Raw genomic sequence first — 15783 nt, 5'->3', positions numbered from 1 at the left:
TTCTGGAGCTTATCCTTTTATACATGTCAAAGTTCACCCTCTATTCTTAGAAGACTTTGACATGTTATCTGAGAGGAAAGACCATGATTCTCGGGGATGACGATAGAGTATGGTATCTTCTGCATTTGTTGTATTACTTGTGTTGCATACTCAATAACTTGGTTCCTATAATTTTTTTTTGATTTTTTTTTGGAACATGATAAGGTCCACCATGAGAAAACTTGCCTAAAATTTCATGTTAATTGGGAGGTTGTAAATAAATTAATAAAGTATCTACAGAAAGTACTCATCAATAATAGTTTTTATTAGACAAACACAATCAGATTGTTCTAGCAGCTCTGCTTTTTCTGATTACAGCAAGGACATTTCAAACAGCCAACTGTATACTGATTGCCTTGTGTACTGGATTAGAAATTGAATACGTACAGAGTTGCCATATTGCCTGTTAAACGCCACCGATTAACTGATTAACTTTCCAGCACAATGAGTGCTCTGTGCTGCAGTGGTGGTGTCCCTATCTTTTGGGGTAGAAGATCTGGGTTCAAGTTCCAGTTGACGCCTGTGTGTGATGTAACATGTCTAAGCAGAATGATTAAAAATATATATCCAGCATGGCCTATACACACTTTTACTCCATTTATGCTTGACACTTAGTGACTACTCAAATGTTAATAAAGCTGATTGTGAAGTAGTCTCCCTATTTGCCCAAAACGATTTCCTGAGAGTAATCTAACTTTGAGCAGTAAGCCATTGGGATAACCAATGGCAATCTGATTCAGACGTTTGGAACTCAGACTCTGTTAGCTCTGCCATGGTATGTTGTTTGCTGCTAAATCATTCAAAAGAAGTTGAAATATTAGTTCATGTAGTTGTTTTTATTACCTTGGTGCATCCCAAGCTTTACAGTCAGTTAAGCAAAGGCACGTTGAAAAATAATGCCCAGTTAGAATGCAACAAGACCTGAGCAAAGCAATATTATCGTGTAATCTAATTCTTAATAATATTAGTGGAAAAGGAAATATTGGCCAACTGCCCCCTGCTTTTCTTTGAAGATCCCAGTTTTCATCAGAACAGGTGGAACCACTTTTGAATGCCTCACCTGAAATGTAGTTGATTGTATTGTGCCACTGCATTTGAGTTTTGTCTAGATTATGCTCAATAGCACTTGAGCAACAACATTCTATTTAAAATTGTGTGCTATGAACTGAGCAATGAATGGCACCTAGATTTTTATAGTTGGCACCTAATATTGCTCTTGTAGCATGGACCTATCTCTCTGTCAGGGTTAAAACTTCATACTTGGCAATTCTCAGATCATTTCGGCTTTTTCTTGTGGAATGGGTTGATTCTAGCTTACTCTGAGAGCCTTGTGAGAAAGCACAGCAGGATTGGTAATACACACGTATGTGAAAGTACAGAATGTCCTGAACAGAGACCCAATTTGACAGCTGAAACTTAGGTGTTATTCGTTATATTTGTGTATTATACCACAGTTGCTACTCAGTAGGAAATGCATCACTTTTTCTGTTGGCTCTGTCTGGTTCTCAAGCCAATTATTTAGCTTCGAATGAAGCTGATGAAAAATGTATTAGTAGCATATTTTCTCTGGTATGAAGTATTCACTTGGTCCAAGAATGGACGAAATCACCAGATGAAGGAAGTATGTTTCCCCCTGCTGTTTGTTTAGAATTGTTAGATGATACCATTTCAGAATGAAAGGCAAGCCATTTAGGAGAGAGATGAGGAATTTCTTCACTGAGGGTAATGAATCTTTTGAATTTGTTTTTTTTTTGAGATTTGTAGTTCAGGTTGAGATTCAGGTTGTAAGTTTGTTTGCTGAGCTGGAAAGTTTATTCTCAGACATTTTGTTACCATGCAAGATAACATCATCACTAAGCCTCTGGCGAAGCACTGCTGTTCTGTCCTGCTTTCTGTTTGTGTGTCTTGGTCTGTTGCGGTGGGAGATACCATTTCCTGTTCTTTCTCCGAGGTTGAAAATGTCTGAGAACAAACCTACCAGCTCAGCGAGCAAACTTATGATCTGAGTCTTTAGAATTGCCTACCCCAGTGGGCTGTGAACTTAAGACCGAGATCAATACATTTCTGAGAACTAATGACCTCAAGGGATAAGCAGATAGGACGTTCTGACATTGAAATGGAGAGTTAGCCATGATCTAACTGAATGGTAGAGCAGAATTGAGGGGCTGTTTCTTGTGTATTCAAAATAATAATCAAAATTGTCTATCTATGAAACCTTGACACTTCACACTTTGTATGGGTAACTTCACAATCAGGTTTGCTGCATATCAGAGGTTTCCTGTCTTTTTAAATTGACCTTCAAGATTATACTGAATCTCTGAATTGCCTTCTCCTTTCTGCCGCCTAGAGTTGTTGTCATGAGCACTGTCTCAATAGGTGGTTTATTTAATGTGAAATTGCATGGTGTTTGCAACTTTAGATTTGCCTTTATATGCAAATTATGTTGTAAGGAGGTCAATTAGCAACTAATGTGACTCATTTAATAAGTTTGTGATAGAGTGGATGGAAACAATGCATATTCACTAATAAATAACTTGTACAATATAGTAATCCGATCATATAGGAGCAGTGAAATTTATTTTCCTGTTATGCCTCAGGGTGGATAACTCTCAACAAGTGTAGTTGCAAATAAATCATTAATGCTGGAGTGCCACAAAAAATCTCAATCAGCATATATCCAGTTATGTGTTACAAAGGATAATGTAGTCTGCAAACTGTACCCCCCATAATGCTTATTGTAGTAGTTGTATGATTGTAACATAACGGCAGTGCATTTCAGATATCCATCATAGTCTGGGTGAAAAAGTATTTCTCCAAATTCTCTCTCTCCCTTTCACCATAAAATTATGCCCCCTTGCAATATACCCTTAACTAAGGGAAACAACAGTTTTCTATCTAACCCGTCCATGCCCCTCATAGTCTTGTATCTCAGTCAAGTCTGTGTCAACCTTCTCTGCTCTAAAGAAAACAATCTGAGCTTATCTAACCTCTCTTTACGGCTAAAGTGCTTCATCGCAGGCAACACCTAATGAATCTCCTCTGAACCTCCTTCAGTGCAATCACATCCTTCCTACGGTTGCAATTTTGTAAGCCACACACAACCTTCCAGCTCTGAGAATTTGTGCCTTGACTGATGAAGGCAAGTGTGCTGTATGCTGCCTTTACTAACCAATTAACTTATTCTGCTGCTATTCAAGGATGTGTGGACAGCATCCCAAGATCCCTTTGCTCTTCTGAACTTTCTAGTGTTCTGTCATTCATTGAGGACTCTCTTGTTTTGTTACTTCCTCCCAAATGCATCACCTCAGAGTTGAACTCCATCTGTCACTTTGCCCACTCTACCAACCCATCTCTACCATTTTTGAGCCAACAGCTATTTTGTACACTATGCACTGTAGGGCTAATTTTTGTCATCTGCAAAGTTCCCAATTGGATCCCCCCCCCACCCCCCACGTTCAAGTTCAAATCATTAATGTACAAAACAAATATCAGGGGGCCCAACACCCAGCCCTGTAGAACACCAATTGAAATAGCTTTCCATTCACAAGGGCAGCCATCGTCTGTTACACTGTTTCCTGTCTCTCCTGAATCCCATGGGCTTTTTTCTTGACCAGTCTGTCATGTGGAACCTCCTCAAATACCTTATTCAATTCATGTCAACAACATCTACTGCAATGCCCTCATCAATCCTCCTTGTCACTTCCTCAGAGAATTCAATCAGATTAGGAAGGCATGACCCTTCCCTAGCTCTCGTGGTAATGTACCAAACTTCAGTGGACTCGGGTAGTTCTGACAGATTAGAAAATAGCAAATGTGATGTCACTGTTTAAAAGAGGAGGTAAACTAAAAGCAGGTAACTATAGACCCATTAGCTTCACATTTGTAGTGGGGAAAATGCTTGAATTTATCATTTGAGGAAGAAACAGCGAGACATTTGGGTAGAAATTGTCTGATGGGGTAGATGCAGCATGGGTTCATGAAAGTCATGTTTGCCTAACTTACTGAAATTCTTTGAGGATATGGAGTGCAGTGGACAACGGGGAACCGGTGGTTGGTGTATGTCAATTTCCAGAAGGCATTCGACAGGTGCTACACAAAAGGCCTCTGTGTAAGGTCATGGTGCACAGTATCACGGGTAATTTATTAACATGGATAGAAGATTGGTTAACCAAACAGAAAGCAAAGATTGAGGGTAAATCAGTGTTTTTCTGGTTGGGGATCAGTAGCGAGTGAGGTGCCTCAGAAATCTGTGTTTGGACTGCAATTATTTACAATTTACATTGATGATTTGGAGTTGGGGACCAACTGTAGTGTGTCAATGTTTGCAGATGACACCAAGTTGAATGATAGAGCAAAGTGTTTAGAGGACACTGCAAGTCCACAGAGGAATGTAGATAGGGTGAGCGAGTGAGTGAGGGTCTGGTGCATGAAGTACAATAGATGTGAGGTCATCCACTCTGTTAGGAATAACAGCAAAATGGGCTATTAAATGTTGAACAATTACAGCATGCTGATGGGCAGAGGGACCCGAGAGTGATTGTACATGAATCACAAAGTTGGTTTGTAGATGCAGCAGGTAATTAAGAAGGTAAATGGCATATTGCCCTTCATTGCTTAGAGGGATGGAATTTTTTAAAACTGACATGATTTTGCAACTGCACAGGGTGTCGGTGAAGCCACGCCTGGAGTATTGCGTGCACTCAGTCTCCCTACTTGAGAAGGCAGATACTTGCATTGGAGGTGGTACAGAGGAGGTTCATTATGTTGATTCCAGAATTGAGACAATTGGTTTAAGGAGAGATTGAGTAGATTTGGGTGATCCTCATTGGAATTTCTAAGAATGATGGGAGAATCTCATAGAAGCATATATAATCTTGAAGGGAATAGATAAGATAGAAGCGATGTGGAGATGATATAGTTGGACTGGGCTGAACAGGGTCAAAAATGAAATGACACCAGGTCATAGTCCAACAAGTTTATTTGAAATTGCAAGATAGAAGCAGAGAGTTATCCACAGCAGGTAAAACTAGGACTAGGGGGCAAAGCCCTAAAATAAGGGGGAGCCAGCTTCAGGACTAAGTTGAGGAAGAATTTCTACACCCAAAGAATTGTGAATCTGTGGAACTCCCTGCCCAGTGAAGCAGTTGAGGCTTGTTGAATGTTTTTAAAGGCAAAGATAGATGGATTTTTGAACAGAAAAGGAATTAAGGGTGATTGTAACTAGGCAGGTAAGTGGAGCTGAATCCACGAAAGGATAGCCATGATCTTATTAAATGGAGGAGTAGGCTAGATGGGTCGGATGGTCTACTCCTCCAATTTCTTATTTTTCTTATGTTCAACAAAGCCATGCTGACTAACCCATGCCTTTCTAAGTAACAGTTGTTCCACTCACTCAGGATTGATTCTAACCCACGTTGAAGTGAGACTAACTGGCCTACAATTCTTGGGCATTTCTTTTGTACCTTTTAAACAACGGAACCATATTTTCAATAAACCTGGCTGATACTGCTTTACCCTGAGAGGCCATCACCTGAAATCTTATCCAAATGATATGCCTGTTTGAGAGGAGGCTGACCACAGGGGACTCTTGCCTTTCCTTCCTAAGTGTTTTACTTTATCTGATGTTCACTATTCCCTTTCTGTCTGTGTAATCCTCACTTGCAGTGTAACCACCTTGCTAAATGTGCTATCCACAGCATTCTCAGCATCACACATGCTCCACAGTGAGTCCACCTGCAGCTCCAGCTCCTAAAAGCAGTGAGCCACAGCTACAGCTGGACACCGTTCTTGTACACATAGTCGTCAAACTCAATGGAAACATGCTTGATTTCCCACATTGCACAAGAGGAGCACACTTCAGGTCTAACTTCTCTCTCTAAATTAAGCTATCTATTCCCCTTTCCAGAAAACTTAATTAAACTAGGACCTTCCTCGTTTCAAACACTTCTATTATCCTCATCTTTATTTAAGCTAATATATTCTACTGTAAGAATTTATTTTGCAGATATCGTTTAACTAATTGGCTGCTTCGGGTGAGACTCTCTCTTTCTGGACTCCCTGGACTAAAAGGAGCACCACACTCAGTCTTTGAGCCTTACCTGCTCCCTGTCCCACCTAACGCCCTGTTTTCACCCAACTCCAGAATGCACTCATTTACCCAAGCAGCACTCCACAGTGCAGTCATAGACCTGTGACGTCTAGCTCTGTTATCCCTATATTTGCCTTACTGCTGAGTAATTCCAGACATCTACCAATTGCAACTCGTAACTACTTGCCAGGAGATATGTTGCAATAGCCTAGAATTAGATTAGATCACATGCTTGCTGAGAATTTAAAATGAAAACAGAAAATACTGGAAACACAGAATCCATGGAGAGAGAAATGGTTGACGCTCTTCATGTTACTGAACTGCACACCAGAATAGCCAGTCTTTGAAGTTCTGAGTAAGATTTAATGCCAATATTAAACTTTCTGTTATCATTGAATTTTATTTTATTTTTATAAGTTGAGAATGTAACAGTGCAGGGCAGTCAATTTTACGCTTTCAAATATTTATGTAATTCCTTTTTGAAAGTTACTATTGAACCTGGTTTGTTACTATTTCAGGCAGTGCATTGCAAAGCCCAGCAATTTACTGTATTTAAGTAGTTCTCCTCACCTCTGTGACTTTTGCCAATTATCTTGCCACATCCCTTCGAAAAAACTGATTTTCCTGCTGTATGGTGAACCAAATCAGTGATGTGCTATGGACCCGTTGGGAAGCTGTGAATATCTGATATGGTATCGAAACATCTGCATTCTCGGGCTCTTCCAGTGAGTCATTTATTGCATAATGATGCGATTTTAGTTTTTGCAGACTGAACGTATCTAAGGGTTATTCCCTGGTTTGGATAAATTGTCAGTGGGGCTTTGGAATTGAATTAATAATTAACATGATTTCACATGTCAGTGCGATTTCAGAGGGGGACTAGTGATGAATTATTTGCTTTGTATGCACTAAATATGTGAATGCATTACCATTTGTGAGATAAATGTTGTTTTGAGCACGGAGGGGCTCAGAGTGGATCTTTTTTCTCCCCAGAGTACTTCTCCTTTGTTAATCCAGGAGATTGCATGTTCATTGCGGGTTTGGGAGGGGGTGGGGTGGGGTGGGGGGGGCGGGGTGTGGGCGGCTGCAGGAATGGATGGAGAAAATGTTCAAACGTGCATTTCTGATTGCCATGACATGGGAAAGATTTGATGGAAACAGCATTTCCTTGCCAAGATGTTTTTGTTTGACTTTTACCATTGTTTATAAACTCCCACTTTTGGCTTGCAAAAAGATATGATTTTTTAACCATAATGTTTCTTCAGTAGGTGTCATGTGCAATTATGGATACTTGAGGAAAGCTTACTTAGTGAAATGCTCTACCCTACACAAAGGAGGCAAGAAAACTTTAAGAACTTTTTGTTGTGCTCATAGACTTCTAATTTGGGGCACAGTCCCTCCATTATAGAGTTAATGGTTTTCTACTACTTGCCTTCTGGAAAATAGATTTTGTACCATTTACTCCCACTGCAGCAGACCAGTGAAATTGTCCTTCTTTGCACTTGTACTGTTCATCTTATAGTTTGAGGTTCTATTTTATTTCTTAACTTGAGATTTTTTAAATGTGTTGCTTGCACAATGCATGTGTTAGTTTTTTAGTTCAGGTCTTGCTGAGGTTTTAAAATGTTGCTCCCTAAATTTACTACTTGTGTTTTCATTAATGTGATTCCAGTTCTCAAGATCCCATCCCAGATTCACCCATCAGCTCCGTATCCAGCAGTGATTGTGAAAGTGTTTCTGTCACAACTTGTAGTCTTTCCAGCACGTATACTCCGAGGTAATAAAATTTGCGAAAAATCTATGTGGCTATAAGTAGGTTGAAATCTGTATATTTGCCTTCTCGTCTTAATTAGATACTACTAGAAAAATCTTCGGTACATTTGGGCTTGCACATTGATCTGTATATTTCTTCCATTGGAATCCTTCTTGATTCAGTATTTTCATGCATGCGTTTACGTCTGTAATATGTGTAATTGATACCAGTTTGCAGTTTCACAATTACCTCTAAGTCTTTAATCAAATTTGGGCTGGTTTTCTTTCTTTAAGACAAACTATTAATATTATTATATTATTTTGTTCAATTTATCTGTTACATTGTTCGTGCCGTCCTTTTTAAATTTTGTTTTGTATTGAGTATAGTCAAAAATCAATTTTAATTCTGAAATTCACCGTATTTCCCCAGATGGAACCTGCCACCTCTTCCATGATCTTCCATAAAATGAGAGACAATGGCAACAAAGAGCATTTCCTGTATTAAAAACAAAGTGCTGGAGAAACTCAGTAGATCTGGCATTTTCTCTCCTCATAGATCCTGTCAGACTTGCTGAAGTTTTCCACTAATTTATTTTCATTTCAGAATTCCAAAAGCTGCAGTACTTTGCTTTGACTAGAATATTTCCTAATTTTATTTAAATGGCACTATTGAGCTTCAGAAATACTTTTTGGCATTGTTCAGTAAGATTGCTTACTCTGCTAGAATTATTTTTGCGTTGACTATACAAAGTTTTTTGCACTTAAACCTACTTTGAGATGATAATACTTCCGATAAGCGTACATTCTTTAAGTTTTGTCTGATCATGCATTTTGGATTTTTCTATCTACAGTGCATAAAATAGACTAATCAATCAGGAAAGGGGAAAATGATTTATTCATTTCAGTTTCACTTTTCTTTGGAATTGAGTGAACATAATTGATTTGCTGTGAATCTGATGCCAACTAAGACCATTGATTAAAACTATGATTTTTTTTGCCTTTGTCAGTTTTTTCTGTTTTCTTGACACTAGATATCAAAGAATTAATATCATGGCAATTCCCAGAAATGATTTTATGCATTCTTTTTCTTCTAACCATTGAATTTTTTACCCAATCTTGGTAAGATTTTGGATCATTATTTCTATGCTTGGGTTTTGATATTATTATTAAATGCTCCATATTTCAATGTAACTTTAGATATAGAGTTGTTGATCCTTCTGTCTCCAATGAAGTGATTTAACTGCTTCTTTAAGTGCCTAATCTGAGTGAAGATGTTATTCCACCTGGAGTAGTGGGTAACTAAACCCTGCAGTTCGAGATCTGCATGTTACTGCCACAGGTGTGATTCATTGAGGTTGGTGGTGGGATGCTTGAAGTTTTGCAAGCTCATTCTGCTATTTGCACCTGGCCTCCTTATACTTGTATTATTATATGGCAGTGTTATGGCAGCTGTGCCAATCACTTGAATTGAATTTACTGTCACGTGTACCGAGGCACAGTGAAAAGCTTTTGTCTTGTGAGCAATACAGGCAGATAGCATAGAGTTAAATAGCATAGATAAGTAAATAATAGGTAAACAGCGGCAAGAACAAAAACCCAAGTACTGGCAAATGTTAGGAGTTTTAGAGTCCATTCAGTATTCTAACAACAGTAGGATAGAAACTGTTTCAAAACCGGCTGGTGCATATGTTCAGGCTTCTGTATCTTCTCCCCAGTGGTAGGGTTTGTAGAAAAGCATTGCCAGGGTGGGATGGATCTTTGAGAATGCTGGCAGCCTTTCCTTGACAGCGGGCCTGGTAGATGAATTTGTTGTTGGGCGGTTGGCCTTTATGATTGTCAGGGCCGAGTTCACCACTCTCTGTAACCGTCTCTGATCTTGAATGGTACAGTTGCTATACCAGGTAGTGATACATCCAGACAGAATGCTCTCGATGGCACACCTATAAAAATTGGCAAGGACTTTTGCCGTCATGCAAAACTTTCTCAGCTGCCTGAGGAAGAAGAGACGTTGCTGGGTCTTTGTAACCAGTGTGTCCACATGAAGAGTCCAAGAAAGCTTGTTGTGGATGACCATTCCCAGGAGCTTGACACACTCCACTCTTTCCACCTTTGTGCTGTTAACATGTAGGGGAGCATGAGTAGCATTCCACCGAAAGTCAATAATGAATTCCTTGGTTTTGCCAGCATTGAGAGCTAGGTTGTTCTCAGTGCACCATTTTACAGGTCTTCCACCTCCCATCTGTAGTCTGTTTCATCACCATCTGTGATTCCACTGACTATGGTGGTGTCATCAGCGAACTTGTAAATGGCATTAGAATGGTATTTGGCGATGCAGTCATGGGTATACAGCGAGTACAGTAGAGGGCTGAGTACGCACCCCTGGGGGGCTCCAGTGTTTAGTGTTAAGAGTAAGGCTCAGACTTGGTGAATAATTCAAGGGCCCTACAAATTAATTTTTAGTTTGGTTCCCAGTTCATGGTATATAGCATATAACTACCGATAATTCCTTTTACAAGTTGTCTCGGAATCAGCACAGATTATCCAAAAGATCCTAAGGCATGATGTTAAGTGGTGAAGGCAATGGGAAAGATCCATACATGGAAGAATCAAAATTAACTAGCACTGAATCACACAAAGGAAGTTTTAATCTGTGGGAAAACTAACTTTGTGCCTAAATAGATATTCTGTCCCCTTACTTGATCCCTCAAATTAATATTGCCAGCTGATCTGGAGTTCCTAGTGTAATCTTTTTTCTTCTTCCCATTTGTCTTGACAGTAAGTTTTCAGCAATTATTTCATTATATTAACTTTGGCAGGGAAAGCAATTAATTTTCCCCAATCCTACAAACAGTGCTCTCTAAGGAATATAGACCACTGCAAGTTGATGAATAATTTTTCATGTTTTTTTCTGACTATTGTTATCTGATGAAAACTGGGGGAGTGTTAAATTTTACAGTTCATTTAATAAGTCAGGCAATGGCTTCTTATCTGCTCTTAGTCTGAGGCACTACCTTCTGGACTGGATGGTTTGAGCTGTAAGAAAAGGCTGGGAGTTTTTCACTGGAACATGGGAAGTTGAGGGCTGACCTTATGGACATTCATAAAATCATGAGGGCCATAGATAAGGTGAATAGCAAAAGATCTTTTCCCTAGAGTGGGTGAGTTAAAATGTCGGAGAGGCATATTTTTGAGTTGAGACGAGAAAGATTTGAAAGGGACTAGAGGGGCAATGTTTTTTTACACAGAGGGTGGTTTGTCTGTGGAATGAAGTGAAAGAAGCAGTCACAGTTATAACATTTAAAAAACAGTCACAGTTATAACACTTAAAAGAACTCATTCTCTTCTTTCACACCTTAATTTACATCTATTTTACATCTTGTTTCTCCTCACTGCCATTAACAGCCCCTATGTGTTTTGCAGTGGGTTGCTACGCTGTCTATTGTCTTAGACACACATGCAGGCATGCACACACCTCTTCTGTCACAAATGCATACTCCAATCTCTTTCTGTTATGTAGAAGAGTCATACTGTACGCAAAATGATAACACCTTCTCTCTCCACAGATGCTGTCAGACTTGGTGAGTTTCTCCATCATTCTGTTTTTGTTGCTTTTACTTCTGGATCTTCCCCAATTGTATATTATAATTTTTGTCTAAACCTATGCACCGTTTAATTACAAAACCCTGTGCAGTTTTAAAATAAATATGCACATCTGCAATTTTTTGGAACAGTATATTCAGCCAATTTTCACTATATTGCCAACTCAGAATTCTGTCACACTGAGCTTTCATTAATTATTTCCTTCTGCAACCAAACATTTAATTTTCATTCATTGAAATGTGTCCAATCTGCAGAATAAATTTACTTGCAATTTGTTGTATTATAATTTTCTAAGTCTCTAGGCTATTTTTGTACACTTAGCCACTTGTCATAATACATTAAATTTTTAAAACTTCCAGTGATTTGGAATTTAGTTAACGTAGTTCTTGACTGGATTGTTGTAATGAGAGTCAAAAAGATTTAATACCAGTCAGAGCAAACGTGATTTCAATGGTATTGAATTTGTGGCAGCTATCTGGTGTAAAAGTAAAACAGCAAGCTAAAGATGAAACCTTTCATGCAATACTGGTGTATCACCTTCCAAATGAATTCTTCCATTAGTTTAATGAATGTGATCCATAAATGTAACCATCTTGATAAAGCACTTTGGGCATTAGATTCCTATTATAGTGACCAGAGAAAATGGGGTGAAGGGGTCAGTTGCCATTGTACTGTAATGTGTCATTTGCCCATTTACACATGTCTGCAAAATGATTGATATCAAATATACAATATTTAATTTGGCTGCCCAAATATTTTAACTGACTAATGAAGAAGTGTAAAAAATACAGAACTCTTTGATTAAGTCAATGTACATTGTTAATAAAATTAGATTTAGGAAAAGATCACTCTGTCTTGTTTTACCATTCAACCGGATAACATCTGATCCGGTTGTAGTTTCAACTCCACATTCTTGTCTGTTCTCCATAATTCTGGGCTCCCCTGTCTCTCAAAGCTCTATTTAACTTTACCTTGAATCAATTCAATTGTCAAACAATCCACAACTTTCTGGGGATGAGAACTCCTCACACTAATCACCTTCCAAGAGAAACAAGTGTCCCTTATTTTTGTTACTTTCTTAATATGTACTGTCCAGTTCTTGTCTTCCCCCATTAGGTGAATGTTCCTGCTGGATCTGCCCTATCATGTCCACTCAGGGTCTTCTGTACTACATTACGACCCACTGGGTCAGAGAGTTTTAAGTTAAACCCTGCTATCCCTGAAGTCTTACCAAATGTTAATTTTTTTTTTTAAAGGTATGCAGTGTATACCTTTCAAACCAAGATTGATTGAAGTCATGGACCAGGTTTCTGTACTTTAAAAAAAATCATTATTTGTGATTAGACTAAAGCTACAGACAGACTTGTGGAAATTATTGGCATATGGAGCTATGAACAAGAACTCTAATCCTTTTTTAAAATCCTCCCCTTTGTGCCTGTGCATGCATGTGCACATATAATCAGACTGACACATAAGGAAAATAGATAAATGACATTGGAAGCAGTTCAGAGAAGGTTCACCAGATTAAGTCTTATGAAGAAAGAATGAGCAGTTTAACCCTGTTCTCACTAGTTAGAAGGTTAGAAACATGAGAGGCGATGTAATTGACATATAGAACATAGAACAATACAAGAGCAGGACAGGCCCTTCGGCCCTCGATGTTGCACCGACCTGTGAACTATTCTCAGCTCGTCCCCCTACACTATCCTAAAATCATCCATGTGCTTATCGAAGGATTGTTTAAACCTCCCTAATGTGGCTGAATTGACTACATTTAGCAGGTAGGGCATTCCACTCCCTTACCACTCTCTGCGTAAAGAACCTGTCTCTGACATCTGTCTTAAATCTATCACCCCTCAATTTGTAGTTATACCCTCTCGTACAAGCTGACGTCAGCATCCTAGGAAAAAGTCTTGCACTGTCTACCCTATCTAATCCTCTGATCATCTTGTATATCTATCAAATCCCCCCCTTAGCCGCCTTCTCTCCAATGAGAACACTCCCAAGTGTCTCAGCCTTTCCTCGTAAGACCTTCCCTCCAGACCAGGCAACATCCTGGTAAATCTCCTCTGCACCTTTTCTAATGATTCCACATCCTTCCTGTAATGTGGTGACCAGAACTGTACACAATATTCCAAATGTAGCCACAGCAGCATTTTGTATCGTTGCAGCATGATAGTGTGGTTCCGGAACTCAATCCCTCTACCAATGAAACCTAACACACCATATGCCGCCTTAATAGTACTATCCACCTGGGTAAAAAATGAGGTCTGCAGATGCTGGAGATCACAGCTGCAAATGTGTTGCTGGTCAAAGCACAGCAGGTTAGGCAGCATCTCAGGAATAGAGAATTCGACGTTTCGAGCATAAGCCCTTCATCAGGGCTTATGCTCGATATCCACCTGGGTGGCAACTTTCAGGGATCTATGTACATGGACTCCAAGATCCCTCTGCACATCCACACTACCAAGACTCTTTCCATTGACCCAGTACTCTGCCTTCCTGTTATTCTTCCAAAAGTGCATCACCTCACATTTAGCTGCATTGAACTCCATTTGCCACCTCTCAGCCCAATTCTGCAGTTTATCCAAGTCCCTCTGCAACCTGTAACATTCTTCCAAACTGTTGACAACTCCACCGACTTTAGTGTCGTCTGCAAATTTACTAATCCATCCAGCTGTGCCTACGTCTAAGTCATTTATAAAAATGACAAACAGCAGTGCTCCCAAAACAGATCCTTGTGCCACACCACTAGTAACTGGACTCCAGACTGAATATCTTCCATCAACCACCACTCACTGCTGCCAGTTTCTAATCCAAACTGCTAAATCACCCTCAATTCCATGCCTCTGCATTTTCACTAACAGCCTACCATGTGGAATCTTATCAAAGGCTATACTGAAGTCCATGTATACCATGTCAACTGCCCTACCCTCATCTACGTGCTTGGTCACCTTCTCAAAAAACTCAATGAGTTTTGTAAGACACGACCTGCCCTTGATGAAATCATGTTGACTATCTGAAATCGAATTGTTGATTGCTAGATGATTATAGATCTTATCTCTTATAATTCTTTCCAGAACCTTTCCTACAATAGAAGTATGGCTCACTGGTCTATAATTACCTGGGTCTTCTCTGCTGCCCTTCTGGAACAAGGGCACAACATTTACAATCCTCCAGTCCTCAGGTACTAAACCTGTAGACAATGACAACTCAAATATCAAAGCCAAAGGCTCTATTATCTCTTCCCTAGCTTCCCAGAGAATCCTTGGATAAATCCCATCTGGCCCAGGGGACTTGTCTACTTTCACTCCTTCTTGAATTGATAACACCTGTGCATAACTAACCTCGATCCTTTCTATTCTAATATCTCATATCTCATTCCTCTGCTCTACATTATTCTCCTTTTCCTGAGTGAACACCGATGAGATATGTTCATTTAGCATCTCTCCAATCTCTACAGGGTCCACACTCAACTTCCCACTTCTGTCTTTGACTGCCCCTGCTAGACATGCTAGATTGACAAAGCAGATGTAGAGTGGGTATTTCCCTCTGTAGAGCAATTTAGAACGTGACATCATAGTTTTAGGCGAAGGAATGGCAGATTACTTTTGTCAAAAGGAGCCTCTAAAGTTTACTATCCTAGACTGTGGTGAATACTGGGACACTGAGTAAGGAGAAGATGGACAGAATTTTAATTCACAACAGATTAAAGGGTTATTGAGAGCAGGCAGAAAAGTAGATGAGGCTGAGATAAGATCAATCATGATCACATTAAATGAAAAAGCAGGCAAAATTACCAACTCCTGCACCACTTCCTGATGCTTTCCTAAGACCCTCTGATATAGGCTCTCTGGTCTGAGAGACGTCAGTTTTTTAAGTGAAGAAGGGTCACTGGACACAGAACATTAACTCTGCTTTCTCTCTGCAGATGTCAGACTTGCTGAGTTTTTCAGCAATTCCTGTTTATTAGGGGAGTCAGTTTTCCCAATACCTTGTCCCTTACGTTAGTGGTGGTTTTAAGTTCTTCCATTTCTTTTTCACCTTATTGATTTTGAATATCCTCTGGAATCTTCCCAAATCTTCCACAGTGAAGACAGATGCAAAATACCTGTTTAAAGCCTATGCAATTTCATTATTCTCCACAAACAATTCCCAGGCATGCTTTCTGGAGGACCAACACTTATTCTGTTCAAATGCCTCCAAAACTCTTCCTGTTCTATTTAATTACTAGCTAGCTTTCTCTCATGTAGTTTACTTTCTCCTTTTTTAGTTGTTAAACATTCTTTGCTCATTCCCAAAAA

At 39.4% G+C, this 15783-nt stretch overlaps 1 protein-coding gene across 1 annotated transcript in view; it reads left to right on the top strand.

The window, feature by feature from the left end:
• Positions 1-15783, top strand: part of zfyve28 (zinc finger, FYVE domain containing 28) — a 220930-nt gene that overhangs the window by 180210 nt on the left and 24937 nt on the right. Inside the window, exon 9 of the mRNA XM_060842758.1 lies at positions 7800-7904. Within this exon, the coding sequence (XP_060698741.1) occupies positions 7800-7904 (105 nt within the window). The remainder of the gene's footprint in view (positions 1-7799; positions 7905-15783) is intronic.

The sequence above is a fragment of the Hemiscyllium ocellatum genome, chromosome 2, assembly GCF_020745735.1.
Source record: "Hemiscyllium ocellatum isolate sHemOce1 chromosome 2, sHemOce1.pat.X.cur, whole genome shotgun sequence".
In the NCBI taxonomy this organism is placed as follows: Eukaryota; Metazoa; Chordata; class Chondrichthyes; order Orectolobiformes; family Hemiscylliidae; genus Hemiscyllium; species Hemiscyllium ocellatum.
The sequence above is the reverse complement of the archived record's forward strand: the minus strand, read 5'-3'. Positions and strand labels throughout refer to the sequence as shown.